Raw genomic sequence first — 21456 nt, forward strand, 5'->3', positions numbered from 1 at the left:
AGACCGTTCCAGGGAGTGGGAGCAGCGTGGCTAAAAGCTCGGGCCCCAAATGGAAGTCAAGGAGATGTCAGTAAGCCAATCTTGAAATAAATTCACCATGTTACAGGCAGCCAGTGCAGAGAACGGAGAGCAGGTGTCATGTGGCAAGAACGGATCTGGTTAGTTAACAACCAACTATACTGCTGTAGGTAGGTACAGTATTAAGACCAGAGGATTGCCCAAAATGTGTGTACAAGATTTCTTATCGATAAGGTTAAGACGGACATTTCATGTAAAACAGTGTGACAATTTTTATTTCTTTATTTCAACGTAACAAGAGAGCTTTCCACTATATTACCCATGTAGTGGTTTATAAAAAATGGGTGTGTTTTTTTTAATGTAGTCTATACAGCACATGTTCAGGTAGAGGAGCATATTGTAAAGAAAACAACATTTTTGCTCACTGACACATTTGCAACCTTGCTGCTGAAATGGACCGCAGAGGGGAAAAATGCATTGCGGACACCTTCCAGTAGCAAATGGTTAATCCAAACATCTTTCCATTAAATCAAGCCAACATTCTGGCGTACAACAAAGCACGGGAAGTCTAAGGGACAAAGTCCATCATTGAAATAAAATTACAATAATGTGTGTAAAAAAAAAAAATTAAAAAAAAAATAAAATAGCAACACAATCACATTACTTTATAAAGAGGAGGTCATTTCTGAGGAATGTTTATTACTTCCACCCATAAAGAACAAGAAATAATTAGTGCAAAACATCTCAATTGTTTACTTTAAAAACACCATAAAAAAAAAAATCTTATTCTATGCTTAAGGAGAGTGGAGATATAGATATATCGATATCTTCTATCTCCAGTATGATTACATCTCAAATTATAAGGGGCAGCGCTCCCAAATGGAAAAGTCTAAATATATACAAAAGAAAAAAACATTTATGTTGGAGTCCTCAAATGGCGATGGATGAACATAAAAATTAAAAAGGCAAACCAAATGGTCATAATTAATGGCGGTACATGACAAAATGCATGGCTTTATGTTTACATACATGCCTATTGGCTCTTCACATATATACAGTGGCGAAGTTGAAGTTGAAATGCCGACCAGCATATTGCCATTTACAGCCCAGGTTGTGATCAATGGATAGCTGTATTTACATGGGATTCATATAAGTTTGATCTGTTGTAAAACTATGAACGGCATGACGCAGGGCCACCTTATTATGACTATTAGTTTTACTTTTGAATTTTTATGTTCATCTATCACCTCTTACTTTTGTAAATTGTTTGGATTAAAAACTTTACCAGTAACAGGTTTGACGTAATTGCAGGAAAAAAAAAAGAGAATGTCCTCCAGCGAAATGACTCGAGAAGGATTTCCAAGCATATAAAAGAGAGACAGAAAAAAACCACAGTGGTATAATATGTATGTGACGTCACCGATGAAGCATTTCTTGTGAAACGTGTTTGACTGAACACCGCAGACCACAGTAGGCTTCCCAACAACCAATCATCTGCCGGCTTTCACGAGTGCCAGAGCGCAAGCGCGGTCCCGGTCTAAGGGAGGATCACTGCCTCACAAACACCATCCCGGCTGTGCACGTGCCGGGGAGGTGACAAGGACAGCTGACCACCAACGGATCCACCAAAGGACGCGACAGGTGTGGGGAGTAAGGTGGAAAGGAGACCTGCTAACGGAGACTGCACGGATACCTACCACACGTGGAGAAGGCGTGGGAGGACTTGAGATCTGCGGTGCAGCGCTGGAAAGCTATTCACTATGCCTGTGTGAATAAGCCGCTTAGACTCCTAACAGCTTGAAAGTATTTTATCCATAGATTTTAGACCTTACCAACAAATTAAGTGGAAGTGTCCAATATTCTATATAAATAGTTATTAAGTCTTCTGATTTACATATTATACCACTGTGTTGTTTCTGTCTCCTTTTTATATGCTTGGAAATGCTACTTGAGTCATTGTGCTGGAGGACATTAATCTCTTTTTTCTGCAACTGGTTTTGGGAGGGACGTGGAACTCTCTCTTTGGACTCTCGCAGCAGCACTTGAGATATATATATATATATATATATATATATATATATATATTTTCGTTTTCCTTTACTCCATATACAGTTTGATGTATTGTAATTATTGTACACTTGAACATACTTTAATTCACAACTTGTCACATTTGATAGGTGTAGATATAATAAATACACAACATCAAACTATATTTGTACACGTGAACACATTTTTATTTATAACATATCACATTTAATAGGTTTAGTGATTTAGCGCTACGTTCACCTTTTGCTCGTGACATAACAAATGCTTAATTTCTCTTTTGTATATATTTATCTTTATTAATCCTTCCTGCATATGAAAGAACCTATTGCTCTATGTAAGGTTTCGCCAACTGAACCTAACCTTTAATTTTTTTTTTATAGTTCTCTTTTCTCAACAGAACTAAAAGGGAATAAAATCCAAAATACACCAGAAAGGTCTAAATGTCCAGTCCCCACTGAGGAGAAAAACAAGCAAATTGTAATATGTATAATGGGTTATTATTGTTGTCTGAAGCCATTACAAACAGAGCAGAAGTTGAAGTTTTATAAAAATGATTTTTGAAAGTAGACAACAAAATGGTTTTGAGACTTGGGAGATGCTTTGGTTCCCTTAACATTTGCCTTTTGTTGGTCCTACTGCATGTTAAATATTCTTTACCTCTGAGTTGGCTCGCAAAATAAATATGATTACATTATCACGGAGGTGAAGGAAGTATACAAACAGTCTGTTGCCTTTGGGTCTCTGATGCAAATGAACGTTAATACTTTCTGTATATGGACAATTCACCACCCTAGGTCCATGTGGTCTTAAATAGTGGGTATATTTAAGTATACATGAACTCTTTATACTAAGGTTTCATAACAGAGTCAAATTCTTCATGTTAACAGACACAAAATGGGGGTTAGTTACTCTGACATACTACAGTAAATCTGTACCCAAATCATATATAGCAGCAGTCTACATACACACTTTAATTACCACATGCCTGGTTCTGAAACCTTAGTGTAATTCTGCCAGTCAAATAATCACTGCCACATTTTTAAATAAGTTACATTTATGTTCACAGCAAAAGTAAATAATATATTACTACCTACAGTATGTTCAATTGTGCTGTTCAAGGTGGGTTGTTGGCATACAATTGCAAAGCAGACATTCCTGAAGATTAATAGGGTAGGTTATTTCACTGTTGCAACTCTTAAATAATGTACTGTACCTAAAGGGACAAGTACTTTCAACTGACAACTTCAGTAAACTGCATGAGATGAACCTGTGCCTTCACTGCATTCTTAATGAGTTTTTCTTTTTACGGCAGACACAAAATCAATGAAGGAAGCTAACTGGAAGATCTAGAACTAAGCTGTCCCTATTTTTTCCCCAACCTGCAAATAGGTTCAGTGTGATCAGTAAATATTCTTTACTTTCCTTCTCATGCATGGTCTAATAAAAATGAATCCAAAAGGCACACAGACTAATGCTGGTTAGCTCACTTATTTCTTATCAACTTAAAAAGAACACCCCAAAAAATGAATTATTCCTTCCATAGTTTAAATACATACTGTAGAGATCTTCCACGTATTACTTCATGACAATGAATTTTAATTTACATTATTTTAAGTACCATTGCAATTTGTACAGTATATAATACAGATAGAATTGCCGATATTTTGTTCCAGAAAAAAATACTTTTCACTATACATATATATATATATATTAAAAAAAAAAAAGACAAAAACACAGAAAAGACATATGGTAAATGCTAATGATCCTGCTTAAATCTCAACTACAGGGTTAACTCCAAAATCAACAGACATGCTGATATTCTAATGAAGTGCAAATATCTTTGGAGTTTTTAATAAAATATATAACAGAAGACAGGAAAAACAAAACAAAAAAAAAGGCAAGTACTTCAAGTACAAGGAGCCAAGGAGCATGTGGTCCATCTTTAGTGTTTTATTGGCCAGACAGACAAGCCGTTTTACTTCTTCCGCTGGAAAACATTTGCCAACATTGCACCCGAAGTTGTCAGCTGGCCCATTTTGTTCAAGAACTTGGTCTTTGTATCTTCGCTCACAAGGCTTGCAGCAATAGACATGGAACTGTAAGAAGTACAAATTGACATATTCAACATTCAGCTCTTGAACAAACCAGTAAATATGCGTCTGGTTACAAAGTTCTGTAGCAATATGATGAATGACTGCACAAGCATTTTCGTTTGAGATGACAGTGGCAATGACCGTAAGAATTGCGGATTGAAGAACAAAATTCCAACATTCATCCAAATCCTGAAGTGACTATTGCGTTAGTATAGAGACATCCATCTACTGTACTAGAATGTTTACATTAAAACATTTAATCACAGAGTAAAATAAAGTCTGTCAGCTGAAACCATGCAGTCATGAAAGTGCAATAAATGAAGCCAATCTCAGCCATGTGGTTTCTTCTGTATAATTGATATTGCCGATATGGTTGAAAACATTATGCTTTGAATAATGCCATAGGCATACAGCCATCTTTAAAACAATTGTTTGTTTGGAAAGCCTCAGCAAGACAAGACATTGACTCTGGTGTTTACTTAAGCAATAGAAAAACTCACTTCTAACCCTTCTTTTCAGCGCCTGACTTGGACAAAGACCAAACGTTCCAGGTTGGAGCACGAGCACATGACGACATGGAAAACAGATTTGCCGGAAAAAGACAAGCTGAGAGCATTCTGGAATGAGAGCAAGAAAAGCCGAGAGCATTTTGTAATGGAATTGAGAAGAGAAAGAACCAGAGTGCATTTTAGGGAGGCAGTAAGATAAGTTGAGAACACTACAGAAGGCGAGCAAGAGAGGAATTGACAGCACTGCAGAAGTTAAGCAGAATATTCTCAGCCAGCTTTTCCCCCCTGTTTGTCTCGAGTATCACATGCTCAGGCATCAATCTGGAATCCTTGGTTTCAGCTCAAGTCAAAATATAACGACAAAAAGGTGTCTCAGAGAAAAAAAATAGGGAACCGCTGAAAGGAGAACAGTATGCAAATGACAAACAATTTTGTTAAACATTAGTAGAGGTACAATAGTAGGTTATGTTAATGTTGGTCAGAAGAAAATGTAAAAATGGGACAAAGAAAGCAGCTAGGAACAGTAAACTGAAGATGGCATGTGCCACTGCTGTGATTACATATCCCCAATGTACCATGGGACTAATCCATATGTTCTACAATATTGTGACAGATGTCAATTTCTATATTGTGGCATATTAACCTGAAAGTGTGAATGGAACAGGGCAGCTGGGTAGACTTGGTTCTAAGAATGTTAAAGTAAAGAGGTAAGCCTTATTGGCACAAGGCCTGTTTGTGTCCTACCGTCTAGTCTGCATGGATATGAACGTGGTTTAGGTTAATGTGAATAAAAATATCTTCTGAATGGAGATGTACTTTACCTTGAGAAATGTGATGTCCAAGTCGCGAGAAAAACAATGCTCTGAAGAGTATGTAAAAAGGCAAAGACAGCAATTGGCTCTTGTCGCTTATCTGAGCGTTGTCACTTGACAACCATTGGAGTCTTTGTTCTATGTCTTCACCCACCATTATGTGGAACAGATAGTAAAACTCAAATTGTGTTGATTAATATGGAAATATAAACCTTATTTTGCCCTAGGTTTCATAGAATGATACCATCTTGGTGCAGATGAGTTTTACTCAAACTATTAACTGCTCTTCTAAACCTTGTCAATTCCCATGCAATTGTGCAAAGAGTTAATTAAAAAAACAGACTATTATAATGGATTATAATCATAGTACCAAGATGCAGACTCAGCTGTTAAGTTAAGCTTCTGGATATTTTTAAAATAGGTCGGATGGAGAGTGGGAAGTCCCACGACAATAGTGTTTATTTTCTATTTCAATGGATATGCTAAAGGATTTATTCTGTACAAATTCAAAGGACTACAGAAAACCAAAGTACATACTGTGCTGTAACTTCATAATGTAAACATCAGAAACATTGATAGCCTATGTATTTCCTTCCTTTAGATCTAGGGGAGTGATACTCTTTGCAAAGTGATGTTAGGCTACAGAATCTTTAGCAGCAAGAGACATTCTTTTGGAAATTATTTATCATCTTAAAACTCACGGAGAAAAAGGATTAAAAAATAAAAATAAGAAATCTGAAAGAAAGGAGGAAGACAGAAAAGAGGAAGGTATTCCGAGGGAAGCAGCAAGCGTGGAGCTAGAGAGGGAACTTCCCTTTTCAGAAGACAAGACTTTAATTCATGTGCACTCCACACTAAGCAAATCCAGCATTATTTATGCCACTTAGGTACAGCAGTTCTGCAAATGCTAGCTTTAAACTGTATATCCAATTTCAAAGCTACCTTTGTATTGTGCCATACACCACAAATTAAGCTTCAATTTAAACTCAAAAGTATAAAATAAAAAATAAAAATAAAAATAAAACACTGACCATTCACAGACCAATTCCAAGTAACTAAGACACCAAAAAGAGAATTAGTTAATAGATACTAAAACAGACCAAATTACATCTATAAAGAAAATATAATGATTATATACTGCATATATTTTGTAACTGAACAATGCTGCAAACAAGGCTATGGTCCGAGATATTTTGGCTTAATACAACAAAAATAATAGAACCAAAGATGAGCGTCATTTCATTGTGTACAGGAAAGGAAATGAGGAAAAGCGGCTATTTTTAAGCTCACCGTTTAACTTTCACACATCACAAAACGGAAGTAGCACCAGGTTGATATAGGGGTGTCATTGTTATTTATATTAATTAAAACAACCGTCAATGGACTTTATGACTGCATATGGTGAGTATGGATGTACTGTAGTGCCGACTGTTATTCTAAAACAAACCAGTGGCAATCACCAACACGACCCAGGTACATGCTGGGTACAGTACATGCTGAGTACAGTACATGCTGAGTACATGCTGAGTACATGCTGAAACATTTCAGTGACATTTTTGCAGAGACTAATGGCCCATCGGATTAACAGCGGGGGTCCCTGGCAGTCCCATTCAAACTGAATGGGACTGCCAGGGACCCCTGCTGTGTTAATCCGATGGGCCATTAGCCTCTGCAGAAATGTCACTGAAATGTGTCAGCATGTACCCAGCATGTACCTGGCTAGTTTAAGGCAAGTTTTAGAATACTCGTTGTCTCGTCTGTATGTCATTCCATGCTGAACACAAAAGGTCATGCGTTTCTTGCACCACAGGGTTAATCAAGGCAAAGACTGCATCTTCTATAACTACTGAAGACCAACAGGAAGAATCACTACAACATAAGTGCTTCAGTTTGGAAGATCACACGTTCTATGCCAAATCGCTTCACAATTATCTTACAGGCATTTGTGCAGCCACATCAGTGGTGGACTCCTGTACGCACACTCAGACATGTTCACAAAATCCTCTAATGGTGACACAAAGAATTTCATTATTACTACCCAAATATAGAAGAAGCAGGCCGTGGAATCCAGAAGCGGAGCACAGCTACAGTGGAAAAAACGGGGGCTACAATTCAGCAGAGATATTAAAAAACCTTTATTATGTGGTGGTGGGGGGGTCAGAACAAACTCTGACGCGTTTCGGGATGGATCCCTTTGTCAAAGGCACGCTCATCATGGGGATTGCACTGCTGCATTCGTGAGTAGTCTGCCTGTTATGCTGTCATTCATATCTCCACAATAGCTCATGCTTGTCTCACTGATCTAGCTGATTAGCCCTTCATGGTATATATGTAGGTCAGTCAGCTTTTCACAGAGACCCATACATGACTTTATGTTATTACACAGGCACTATGCATTGAGTCTCACGCAGCGTTTATTGCTGGATTACCCCCAACATCAGTGAACTTTAATTACTATTACAAATAATAGCCTGCTTTAACTGAGCCCTGACCATTGGGACTGGTACCCTAAAAACTATGTCTACCCAAATATAGCTTTGCAACTGGAGGTGGGATTTATGTATCAAGGCAAAAGTGGTGCAAACTTGCAGCAAAAACAATCCAGAAAGACACCAAGCAATCTCTCCTCCCTAAATTTACTCAATATAGGACGGTCCAGAGTAGTACACACTTAGGCAGCGACAAACAGTTCCAACAAAACACAGTCCTCCCACACAGGAATAGGATAAACCTACAGTATATACTGCCAGCAACAGTGGTAAAATGCAAGCTGAAACGTAAGCCCCAACGTGCGTTTCACCTTACTCAGGGGGTATAAACAGTCAAAACCTCCAACAATATATACCCATCCAACCAATTCCATCAATATACTAATTGAATAACTAAACCAATTATGTTCAACTCACGAGAGGCAAATATTTACACAATAAGTTAACAAAAGATTACATACATATAAAATCAAAAAGTGGGCACGCCTATAAACAATGTTAAGCAAACATATTGGCGAACACACACATCAGAGGATAAATGTATACTTTAACCAAACCCATGGTTCGAGAAAGAAAAGGACACAGCAGATTGCATGTAAGTGATCAAATGTACTATATTGAAAATAATCCAACTTTTCGGTCCAAGTACGGGTCCTTCCCACCACCCTTATCAAGAACCAAAACCAACCATACATATTTGATCACTTACCTGGGATGTAACGTATCCTTCTCCGTACCACAGGTTTGAATGAAGTATAAAATATAGTAGGAACAGAAGAACAAGATCACAGCTCTGATTGCACTCAGAACCCTATTGTGACTGTGAAATTATGTGAATGATTAAAAAAAACTTTAATAACTTTTAAAATATATATGTGAAAGTTAGTAAAAAATACAACATGGGACAGAACAAGGACAAAATAAAAACATGGTGTTAGCAGCAGCTATTATGGTGGACCTAATCCTCCCAGTATAAATAGAGTAATAAAGTGTTAATTTACCTTCCGTAATATAAACCTATAATTATCAGAGCAGTGATCTTGTTCTTATGTTCCTACTATATACACCACAATATACACACACACACACACACATATATATATATATATATATATATATATATATATATATATATATATATATATATATATATATACACTCATATATATATATACACATATATTCATATACATATATTCATATATATATATATATATATATATATATATATATTCAAATGCAATATACCGTAGGCTGTAGCAAGGGAGTTCTATTTATGAAGTATAAAATATATCTATAAACACACAACAATAAAATTTGTCCCATGTGTATCAAAGGGCAAAATTCCATGAAAAGAAATAAGATTTTTTTCTTCTTCACATCTGGAGCAATATATTAGCCCCAGAAGTGCACCACTTTTGCCTTGATACAGATACTTTTTTTTTTATATATATATTGCGGTATTTGGATTAGTCAGACATGGCAGTCACAGGGGATTATTTGTTAAACTATAGTAGTGCCCATCAGGGCACCAACACATGTAAACTCCCACTGAAGTCAAGTTAAAAGGTATTGCTGCCATTCTCCCCAGGGCTTATAATGAAATAACCTACGGATGCATTTATAGTAGTAATAAAAAGGAGTAAGAATCTATTTTCATGTATGTTACAGCTCTGCACCCAGAATTATTGTTTCTCATGGCGAAAACAAGCAAACCAAAGCAACATAAGACAAACATCACAAAAATAATTATAATAGTTTTTTCTTGTATAACGCGGACAGTGTTACTCAGTGCTGTACATAGTTTTTTTTTTTTTTTTTTGCATGCAAGTGTCCCTGTCCTTTGGCAGCAAAAAAAAACAAAAACAAGAAACCAGATTGTAAGCTCTAGAGACACAAGGAGATAACGTGACTTGCCCAAGGTCACAAGGAGACAACGTGACTTGCCCAAGGTCACAAGGAGATAACGTGACTTGCCCAAGGTCACAAGGAGATAACGTGACTTTCCCAAGGTCACAAGGAGATAACGTGACTTGCCCAAGGTCACAAGGAGATAACGTGACTTGCCCAAGGTCACAAGGAGATAACGTGACTTGCCCAAGGTCACAAGGAGATAAAGTGACTTGCCCAAGGTCACAAGGAGATAAAGTGACTTGCCCAAGGTCACAAGGAGATAAAGTGACTTGCCCAAGGTCACAAGGAGATAACGTGACTTGCCCAAGGTCACAAGGAGATAACGTGACTTGCCCAAGGTCACAAGGAGATAACGTGACTTGCCCAAGGTCACAAGGAGATAAAGTGACTTGCCCAAGGTCACAAGGAGATAACGTGACTTGCCCAAGGTCACAAGGAGATAAAGTGACTTGCCCACGGTCACAAGGAGATAAAGTGACTTGCCCAAGGTCACAAGGAGATAAAGTGACTTGCCCAAGGTCACAAGGAGTGGACACCGGGATATCAACTTCGCTCCCCCTGTTTCAAACTCAGTGTCATTGTTTACAGAGTCATTGTCTTTACTCACTGAGCCAATTTTACAGAACATTACTTTATGCGCATAAAAGTTAATGGATAAAATAGCCAATATTGTATGTAGCACACCTATCGAGAGAGTTAGCAGAACATATACTGAAAACATCAGGATCCAGTATCATTTGGTTTAATGCAAAAACTTTAGCAACAAAGTTGGAAATGCAGGTAAAATTTACAAGAACAGTTGGTCCCTCCCCTAGAGAGATTACAATCTAATTTTATTTGGCTCCATAAAAAAAAAAAAAAAAAAACCCAAAAGAAGCGATTTGCACAAGGGCTGAAAGAGTTGGCTGTGGATCTTGGATTAGGTTCTCCGACTTCTCACAACTGCTGCTACTCCCTTCTCACCAGAATATATTTTGATGAATAAATTCCCTCACAGGATCTCCGATTAATAAAGCATTCAAAAGAGCAGAGTTATCCGCCGTGGTTGAAGACTACCAATATTCATATTTGTTTCCTCTTTTGCTGTATTTTAGGTACTACAGTATATAAAAATGTGTATTGTTTCCCTCCTGTTTTCAACAAATGCTGTATCTATACTTTATCTATGCAGCATTGAGTAATCAGGTGTATTTATTGCTGAATATTTCCATCCGAAGAGTATTAACCCGGAAAATGAAAACCAGAGATCAAAGAAACAATAAAAAAACAAGCACAATAAAATGTAAGTTAGGCAAACATAAATGACTACTTTGAAGTTTATTGCAGCATACCTATGAGCTACCACAAATAGTGTGTGTTCAAAGCACAATCACACGTGACAAAGCCACTCTTGAGACAGTGATAAAGGTTTGCTTACCCCTGGGGTTCTTGAACTGTCTTGTTTTCCATCTTCTGTTCACATTCCTTTATCATGGAGCTTAAAATAACCTAACATAGGAGAACAAAACACATTGCCTTAGGATATAAGCAGACAGTAGTGATCAGAAGTTGTTTGTGCTGCCTGTGCAATATAGTTATCTTTGCTACACAGATGCAAGAAGGGACATGACAAGTAAATCTTTATTACACTGGCTACCCAATACATGGCCTGCCTTATGCTTCAGGATCCTCTGCCATCTCTGGGAGAAATATTTCCGGTTGTGTCAAGTCAATTGGAAATTATTTGATGCTGCATGTTGTACTGAAGGAAATAGGCAACTTTATCAACCTTGGAACAATTCAGTCTGAAAATAAAACTGAAAAGCCTTCTACAATGGTTCAATATTCTGCAGTATCCAGCCAACTGTTGGCTGCAGTAGCAGCCTGCTCTCCCCAGGGCAGAGGGAGCAGATATATTTCTGTTGTGGATCGTATCGTATCCCAACTCCCTTAACTGCCTAATGATTGTGGACTGATTCACACTGGCCCGATCCTCTCCTGCTCTAATCACTAGTTCCTTACAAGTGTAAGAACAGAAGATGGGCAGCGTGCCAGTATTATGCAGCTGGCTAGAGGGGACTGGGAAAGCTCCAACACACGGTTGAAACATTGTGTATGTATGTATGGTACACACACACACACACACACACACACACTAAGTGTATATATGTGTATGCACATTTAGTTAAGTTATGGTTGGTAAAAAAAAAAAAGTGACAAAAACCCTCCATAGTAAAGCATATAGCAAATGGAAATATTACTGTGTGCTCATTTGCATGTCTTAGACCAGCGGTGTGCAAAGAGGAGAATTTCCAGGGGTGGCGCAGCGGGACCGCATGAGGCCTCTGCAGCTTCACTTACCTGATCTTCTGCGACGCGTCGCCATGGTAACCAGCGTCAAATGACGCAGCGGGGTCGCGTGACGTCACATTGCCATGGTAACGTGCGTCTCATGACGCCATGATGTTATTTGAAGCAGGAGCCAAGGAGATGGGGCGTGAGGCAGCAGGTAAGGAGGCAGGGGGGGGCGCAAGTTAAAAACTTTGCGCACCCCTGTCTTAGACAGGTCTACAACCCTGACTTTCACCATTATCACTCAGCATACAGTGCTTCTACAATCATCTGTTGCTTAGCAGGTGTTGCTAATCAAATGCCCTTGATTAATTGATCAGCAGCAAGTGTGACCACCTCTATAAAAGCCGACGTTTTAGCAGTTTGCTGGTCTGGAGCATTCAGGTGTGTGTTAACACAATGCCAAAGAGGAAAAACATCAGCAATGACCTCATACCAACTGTCAAGCACAGTGTTGGAGGGGTGATGATTTGGGCTTGTTTTGCAGCCACAAGACCTGGGAACCTTGCAGTCATTGAGTCGACCATGAACTCCTCTGTATACCAAAGTATTCTAGAGTCAAATGTGAGGCCATCTGTCTGACAGCTAAAGCTTGGCCGGAATTGGGTCATGCAACAGGACAATGATCCCAAGCACACCAGCAAATCTACAACAGAAAGGCTGGAAAAGAATCAAGGTGTTGCAATGGCCCAGTCAAAGTCCAGACCTCAACCCGACTGAAATGCTGTGGCTGGACCTTAAGAGAGCTGTGCATAAACAAATGCCCACAAACCTCAAGGAACTGAAGCAATGTTGTAAAGAAGAGTGGGCCAAAATTCCTCCACAACGATGTGAGAGACTGATAAAGTCATACAGAAAACTATTACTTCAAGTTATTGCTGCTAAAGGTGGTTCTACAAGCTATTGAATCATAAGGTGTACTTAGTTGTTCACATGGCTTCTCCATTTTGGCTTTATTTTTGTTAAATAAATCATGACGGTGTAATATGTCATGTGTTGTTGTTCATCTGAGGTTGTATTTACCTAATTTTAAGACCTGCTAAGGAACAGATGATTGTTATTATGGCCTGATATGTAAAACCAAAGAATTCAAAGAGGGTGTACTTTCTTTTTCATATGTGTGTGTGTGTGTGTGTGTGTGTGTGTGTGTGTGTGTGTATATATTTATATTATTTAAGTTATGGTGGGTGAAAAGGTGACCAAAAACCCTCCACCGTATAGCATATAAAAATATAACTTGTGAGCACATTCACATGTCTTAGACAGGTCTACAACCCTGCCCTTCCCCATTATCACCTAGCATACAGCGCGTCCACTGCAGCAAGGGATTCTGGGAAATTACATGCAAATAAGCACACAATGTGTCACCTTTTGTCTCAAGACCACATAACCATGTAATGTGTTCATTTTATAATTAACAATTTCACCAAGGTCTTCCACATCTAGAGTTTTTCATAGACAATTCATTGCATAATCTCTGTTCAGAGATTATGAAACAATACATGCCTATCTAAACTCCATACATAACATGTCCTGCCCATCCCCTATTGGGGTATGTGTATTCCTGGAACTGATATCAAAACAGGCATCTTAAAAATATTGCTGAAATCTGCAGCAAACATCAGTTGGAACGGTTATGCAAATCCAACTGGGAGCAAACACGGAGAAACTAAAATGATCCCTAGAACAATGACTGTACTGCTGCCAGGAGCTGTACTTGTGGAACCCACACTGGGTCTTGTTGGGACAATATGAAAGACTTGGGCTAATTACTGCTACTGCACTATCCACTCCCATATTTAATCAGTGTAATCATATTCCATATTTGCCAAGAATAACCATTAAGGCTGTTGCTTTAGGATTTGTTGTAGGCTGCGTACACACAGGCTGATTGCACAAAGACTGTAGATTTGATGTTACAAAGGTCTCCAATAAACAGTATGGCAATACATCCCAGGTGCATTTAGCACACAAGTATGCTGATGCCCTTACAAAGCGAGGGAGAAAAATATGGCGCAGAGGCAACACAAAAATGTATTTCAAAAGAGGCAGATAAGGTGAATGGGGCACAATAACTGGAACATCAGCACGAGGATAAATGTAATAATGAAATAAAAATACTGGTTCTCGTAAAAATAGTTGCATAAAAAGTGCTGTTGTGCACAGATCTGAAGCGGCCGAGTGTTTTAATAACCACAACAGTTAAATAATCACACTTTTATGATTAATACTTTTCTTTGTCAGCAAAGGAAGCAAAACATATCACAAAATGAAGAGAAAAAAAAATCTTAATTATGACCCTATTACTATATTGTACAAATTCTGTGGACAGATAACTAATGTATTTGCAATACATTGCTGGTCAGTGCGGCTATAATTGGCTCAACTACACGAGACAATGCTGCTGGTCTCTTTTCCTTCTCAGAGAAAACTAAAAATGGTCCATCAATTCCTCAAACGTGCATTCCTCAAACGCTCAAGAAGTTGAAGGCATCTTAAAATATAAAGCCAAGAACATCTTTACATAATATATATTGTGTTAGGACTGTTAGGCCCTTATTAAATATGTTGTCAGGCAGGCTCTCTCTACTTGTCAGTATTTCAGCCCTGTTCAAATAGAGCTAAAATCTCCCCAAACAGCATATTGAATAAGGACCTGTGTGTCTATTCGTAACACGTCAATGCCACCATTTTTTATTTGTGCGTTGTAAAGTACAGTATGTTACCATAATAAAGATAAGTGCTGTATGTAGAACGTTAAAATGTCAGAGAAGAATATATTCCATACGACCCAACATTAAAAATAACTTATTTTTCAAAAACAGAAAGATTGTCACCCCTAACGTGAATCTTCGAACAAAGCTATTGAAATAGAGCAGTTTGAATATATATATATATATATATATATATATATATATATATATATATATATCAAATGTAAATATACTGTATGCTCATTTGCATGTCTTAGGCAGGTCTGCAACCCCGCCTTTCACCATTATCACCCAGCACACAGCACTTCCACTGCAGCAAGGGATTCTGGGAAATGACATGCAAATGAGCACACGGTGCCACTTTTTGCTTCAAAAACCATTTTATACATGGTTCCCTATAGGTAAGCCTATAGGGAACCATGTATAAAATGTTTTTTGAAGCAAAAAGTGGCACCGTGTGCTCATTTGCATGTCATTTCCCAGAATCCCTTGCTGCAGTGGAAGTGCTGTGTGCTGGGTGATAATGGTGAAAGGCGGGGTTGCAGACCTGCCTAAGACATGCAAATGAGCATACAGTATATTTACATTTGATATATGCTTTGCTGTTGAGGGTTTTTGTCACTTTTTTTTACTCACCATAACTTAACTCAGTGTATATATATATATATATATATATATATATATATATATATATATATATATATATATATATATATATATACACAAACATACGTGACTCACAAAAACAGCAATCCTTCTAACCAACTTACATTGCCGTCCCCACATGATACGTTCTCTAAAATTTCAATTGAAAATCAGCACAGCAACAAATATCATTAAACAATACATTCAATAGCGCCTTATATGTAATTATGCAAGATCTATTGTAGGGATTTTTGGGATTCTAACGTTACCCAAAAATCTGTTATATGCCACACATTTGTTTTATTTTTGGAGTAGATCATGGAAGGAAAGTGTTTTGGAGAAATATGAGCCGTGGTTATAAAGGGGCCACGGAAAATCCCAGACAACATGATGCATTTAAATCAAGAGCAGAGTATCCTGGATAATTTGACGGCACATTAAAAGTCACAATTTCCCATTTGTTTTCACACATCGGCACTCCCCCTTGGGAGAGATGGTGGGAAGGAGAGCATGTTGCCCTCTGCTAGATTTCCATCCAGACCGCATGGGTGATAGCTGAACACCATTAAATGCATCTATTAATAGAGCTAAAAGAAACCGTGCTCACCTCATGCTCAGGCGAAAGATGTTCCATGTCAACACGTAAACACCGGAGTCCTGGCAAAAAGTGATTCCCCATTATCTCCTCTGAAATAACTGGAGGGGAAGTAGTTAAGGTATTGTTTATTACTTTTGGTAAGTGCTAGCTCTGGTTTGTAAACCCCTAGACACAAAATATAATCTTAACATCAATTATTATTGATAGCACTTGTTCCTCATATTACACACACGCATACAAAGAGGTTTTGTATACAGTATACACAGACACCTAAATAATAAAAGGCAGAAATGTTTGTCTACTTTTCCTAGTATCCCCATAACTTTGAAACATTTAATTTGTAGGTTGGTTTTAAAATGTGGCTACTTCACTAGACTAGAGCAGGGGGGCGCAAACTTTTTTCCCTGCGCCCCCCTGCCGGCTGTCCCCTCACTCCCGCGCCCCCCTCCCAACCCCAACTTACCCGCGCTCCGGCGTAATGACGTCACGTTGCCATAGCAACGTGACGTCACATGACCTCGCAGCGTCATTTTGACGCCGCGTTGCCATGGCGACACAGGGAGGAAGCCGCCGGAGCCACGGTAAGTTAGGTTTACAGAGGCCCTGCAGCTCCCCGGCACTTAATTTAAGTGCCTTTGGGAAGCGCGCGGGGCCTCTGTAAACCCCGCGCCCCCCGTCGGCAGTGTCGCGCCCCCCCTGGGGGTCGCGCCCCACAGTTTGCGCACCGCTGGACTAGAGGATGAAAAAAGTTCAGGGGACGTTGCTGTGCATTTAATTTTTAAAATGAGTAACACAGCTCCAGATAAAACACATACTGTAGCAGACGTCAATGCTCCCGCTGACAGCACAACACATATCTCCAGGGCCACAGACAGATTTCCCGGGGACCAGGACTACAGTTCTGACCGGACCAGAACGCCCCCCCCCTCCCCCCCCAAAAAAAACTTCCCACCCCCCAATCCAAAAAACTTCCAACCACCAAATACATACAAAAAAAATCTCCACCCCCACAAATATATACAACCACCCCCACCCTCCCAAATACATACAAAAAACCCACCTACCCAACACATAAAAAAAACCAATACATCTAATACACAAACACACACACAGTGCTGCAAATTTCCCTCACGACCTCTGGCAAGGCCCTGCTGCCGGTTGTGGTCGGGCCCCGACTGTCAGCTGCCTGCAGGACCTTTCCTCTGTCCCACGCCGCCGAGCTTCTACTGCTGGCGCGTGCCAGGGCTCTGACGTCAGCGCGCGGCGCGCTAGAAGCTGACGTCAGAGCCCCGGTGCGCACCGGCAGTGGAAGCACGGCGGCGTGGGACAGAGAGAGGAAAGGTCCTGCAGGCAGCTGAGAGCCGAGGCCCGCAAAGGTCAACAGAAATTTGCAGCGCCAGCCGACCGGGTCCGCCCCCCAGCCAGCGGGCCGGGGACACAAGCCCCGGCTATCCCCCCTTCTCGGCGGCCCTGTATATCTCGTTAGAACAGAGAATCCCACCACAGCAATGGCAGCAATAATCTCTGCTACAGTACATCTGTAACAGGACAGCAGGATGGCGTGAACGCCAATTTCGGTAGAGACAATGGTGCCTTGGCGGGAAAGATACCCCAATAAAGGGGCAGCTGAGTTATGGCAGAAGGGTTCAGGGAGGCAGCTAGCGAGAGTATGGTGGTACGGGCCTGATTTAAGGGGGGTTAAACAGGCCCGTCGTTGGGGGGGGGGGGGGGGGTAGGTGCTTGTCCTGCCAGAGGGGGCTCGGGGCTGGTAAAGCAGGTTGAAGCGAGGGGGCCGGTCACCGGGACGTACTTCCGGGTGCCCCCTCTTGCATTACCCAGCACCGAGCACTTTCTGGTGCGGACTGGCAGCACGCTACCTCCAGTCATTATGTTTATTATTAATAAACAAAGCCGCGGCCATTATACCTCCATACTGTGTCCTCTCGTTATTGGTACGTTACACGTAAATAATACTAGGAGAGGGGGGAAAGCTCGCGCCTGCCCGGTCATATAAATAAACGTATACATACATAGCAATTTGCAAGGGCATTTCAAAGAGCTGGAACTGAAACACTTGCCGAGAAATACCAACTATAACCAAAATCATTGGCCAGCAAACAGACATGAAGCCTGAAAACAATATTCGTGTCTCCCCGAACATGAACCATTTCCGATTAGTATTTTAGATGCTATTTTGTGATCTAGTTCCAAAATGCAACTCTCTCCTGTACAAGAGGAGCATGTGACGGTGTATACTTTTTTGATCACCACGCAAGCTACTTCTTCTTATAGAAAATCTGACTTTACCAACCCATTGTCCTGCAAATCCCAGTAATAACTAAGGGGGCATGCCATACCGGCAGGCGTGGTTTCACTGCTAGCATTTGGAGAAGGCTGATGGGCAAAGGAATCAGCAGAAGGATCCAACAAGCATAATAATAGACTGAGTGGAAACGGTTCCAATAAGACTTTAGGAAGTTACAAATTCTGGAGTATGAAATGATGCACAAGTTTTACCTAGAAATATATTGCTCAAACAAAAATTTGGTAGGTTAGCATAGTAAGAACATTTAAAATAATAAAAAGACTGCATAAAAGAGGAAGTTGTTGGGAAGGAAGCAGTTGTCCATCGACAGGCTGCTGGAACTTCTCTTTTATTAACACCAGCTGGTTATTTATGTTGAGATAACCGCACGCATCTTGCACAACCATTACGGCTAATTTTATAAATCAGAGTGGCCAGCAATGTATATGCATTTCTGAGATGTCACTCATTCATTTTAAAATTCTTCAGCACATTCAGTGCAGCATGGGACTACAATGCTTTAGTGCAAAATTGTGTCTTCTCTAGATCTCCTTGTACTGAACTCCACAGACAAAGTGGTCAGTGGAAGCTTATGTAGCAATCCCTCGGGAAACAAGTGCTTAAAATAAATAAATAAAAAAGCTTTATAGAGCAATATCTATCCTATGTCATTATATTTATCTGAATCCTACTTGTGAGCACATTCACATGTCTCAGACAGGTTTGCAACCCAATCTTTTCCCATTACCACTAAGCATACAAGGCTTCCACTGCCGCTAGGAATTCTGGGAAATGACATGCACATGAGCACACACACCGTGTGTCACCTTTTGCTTCTTGTCCATTTTAACATGGACCTTTATAAGCTTATGCCTGCCGCATTACTGTTTTTTCAGCACAGACTGGGTTAACAGGGTTGCAGACCTGTGAGTCATACAAATGTACCCACAAGTGTTTTTTTTATTTGCTGTACACAGTACATGGAGGGTTTTCGTCACTTTCTTTTCTCACCATAACTTGCTTTGTGTCCGATTATACTTATTTGCAAATCTTAGACAAGTTTCCTTTTTGGCAAAAGAGAATTACAGTACAGATATAGCTGCTCTAGTGTAAGGCAGCTCTAGTGTAAGGCAGAGTTAGCCGGTACACAATTAAGGCTTTGCCAAGAGCCATTTTTAAAGATCCTGCCCGAGAAACCATTTATGTACTTCAATCAAAGCCTCCACAAGCTTCCCAGTACAAGTAGCATTTATGGTTATATATAAAACCAGCATTTTTTTTAAAATGTATATGTTTATTTATTTTCTGTAGATGCAGCTAGATGCTTGTATAATCTTTACAAAGTTCTTGCATAAGTGGAAAAAAATGCTCTCCATTTGTACATACTTTGCAAAGATAGCACAAGTAGTTCCCTACGAGTGGTCAGCTGCGTGTCCAGAAAAACATACAGACTTCTATAAAGTATCAAGTTTGACTGCCTGGAAAAACTTGTACAAACAAAAAAAGATGAATTAATAAATACAAAATACATTCATATTTATTTCAGGCGCCCCAACACAAACTAGAACACTCAGGAAGCTGCGTATACTGGAAAGCTCAGGTGTTTGAAGAAATTAGAGAGAACGACACCAGGCTAGGTAGAAGAAGCCTGGCTACAGAGAATTGATCTGCATTAAAAAAAAATAATGATCCATGGATATACAGTATGTGTCTGAAGTGCTATTGGATAAAATAGATAGCTTTTTAAACACAGCAGAAAGTGGACTGCTGCTGTACAATAGATATATATTATTCCATATAATTATTTCAATGTAAAAGTGCCAAACCATCAAAATGACAGAACTAAGGATACAGCAACAGGAGAGAGCACTGTATGCTTCAAACAAGTATGTGGCAATGTCCAGTCTCTTGGAATCCACCGACTGTTGATTGTTGACCAAAGCTAGCTTGTGCAAATGGGGAAGAACAACTAAAATAAAAAATAATAAAAAATACATTGTTAGCTTTTTGATTTACAGATGTATTCTAAGAGATCTGATTCACCGTGGCTGTGTCCGAGAAAGGCGTTTGTGAGGTTTCAAACAAGATTTACGAAAAATAATCATGATCAACTTCATACAAGAAAAGATCTCCTATAGGATCAATACATTTGACAGTGGGAGATGCAAACACGAAAGCATAAATTGAGGCCAAATACAAAGGTCTATTATAATTTCCATAATTACTATTCAAGGCAAATATGGGAAATAGGCAGCAATGACAGTCGAGAGGAATTCGCTCAGCTAGCTTCTGGTATGGATTATTGGTAAATCAAAGTATTGGATAGTGATTCTTTGATTCTAAATTGGATGGTGTTGAATTGCATAATCCGAGATGATATCCGATACTTGCATTCATCTCTGAATTTAGGCTCAGCATTGGGTCCAACTCTTCCGAATGTCCTTATTATTTCTGTCTGCAAGGAATGCTGATCTTGATACTGAGGGTCTTCCAGGAATGAAGCCAACTGCATCTTAACTCTCTCTAGTAACTACGACACAAAAGTATGAAACACAAATAAAATACCAAACACTTGAGTTAGATTGCCTTACTCTTGGTCACATCAATACCCCCTAAAAGTCTGTTACTTGTATATTAGGTAATTTTTATAAATTAAAAAAAAAGATAATCTACAGACTATTTTTTTTAAATAAGATTTTTCTAAAACCATTCACTCTAATTTCCGACATGGTCATCATCTGAATAATTGTGGCTGGCCACACAGGAATGCATTTTGCTCAAATGAGAGATGTTACATGGAGAAACAATGATTTTCAAGGATGAAAAACAACTTCACCGGCAAAAAACGGTGGAAATGTAGCCTTAAATAGTAGAAGGATCACAAGCACTCACAGGGCTGTGATGGTTTTATTGAAGAACTGGGATCGACATGTCAGTCCTTTACCAAGATGAGTAATGACTACAGTGGTAAATTGCAGGAAA

At 39.4% G+C, this 21456-nt stretch overlaps 1 protein-coding gene across 11 annotated transcripts in view; it reads right to left on the minus strand.

The window, feature by feature from the left end:
- Positions 1 to 285: 285 nt before the first annotated feature.
- Positions 286 to 21456, minus strand: part of RELCH (RAB11 binding and LisH domain, coiled-coil and HEAT repeat containing) — a 129385-nt gene continuing 108214 nt past the window's right edge. For 10 of the 11 annotated variants that reach the window (XM_075585871.1, XM_075585867.1, XM_075585868.1 and 7 more), the window contains 5 exons: positions 20866 to 21004; positions 20327 to 20443; positions 16179 to 16267; positions 11299 to 11369; positions 286 to 4160 (listed from right to left, as the gene is read on the minus strand). In XM_075585871.1, coding sequence (XP_075441986.1) covers positions 4040 to 4160; positions 11299 to 11369; positions 16179 to 16267; positions 20327 to 20443; positions 20866 to 21004 — 537 coding nt within the window. In that variant the 3' untranslated portion in view covers positions 286 to 4039. Of the gene's footprint in view, positions 4161 to 4657; positions 4775 to 11298; positions 11370 to 16178; positions 16268 to 20326; positions 20444 to 20865; positions 21005 to 21456 lie in introns of all 11 variants that reach the window. The other variant, XM_075585869.1, reaches the window with a different exon arrangement.

The sequence above is a fragment of the Ascaphus truei genome, chromosome 2 (genome assembly GCF_040206685.1).
Source record: "Ascaphus truei isolate aAscTru1 chromosome 2, aAscTru1.hap1, whole genome shotgun sequence".
Lineage (NCBI taxonomy): Eukaryota > Metazoa > Chordata > Amphibia > Anura > Ascaphidae > Ascaphus > Ascaphus truei.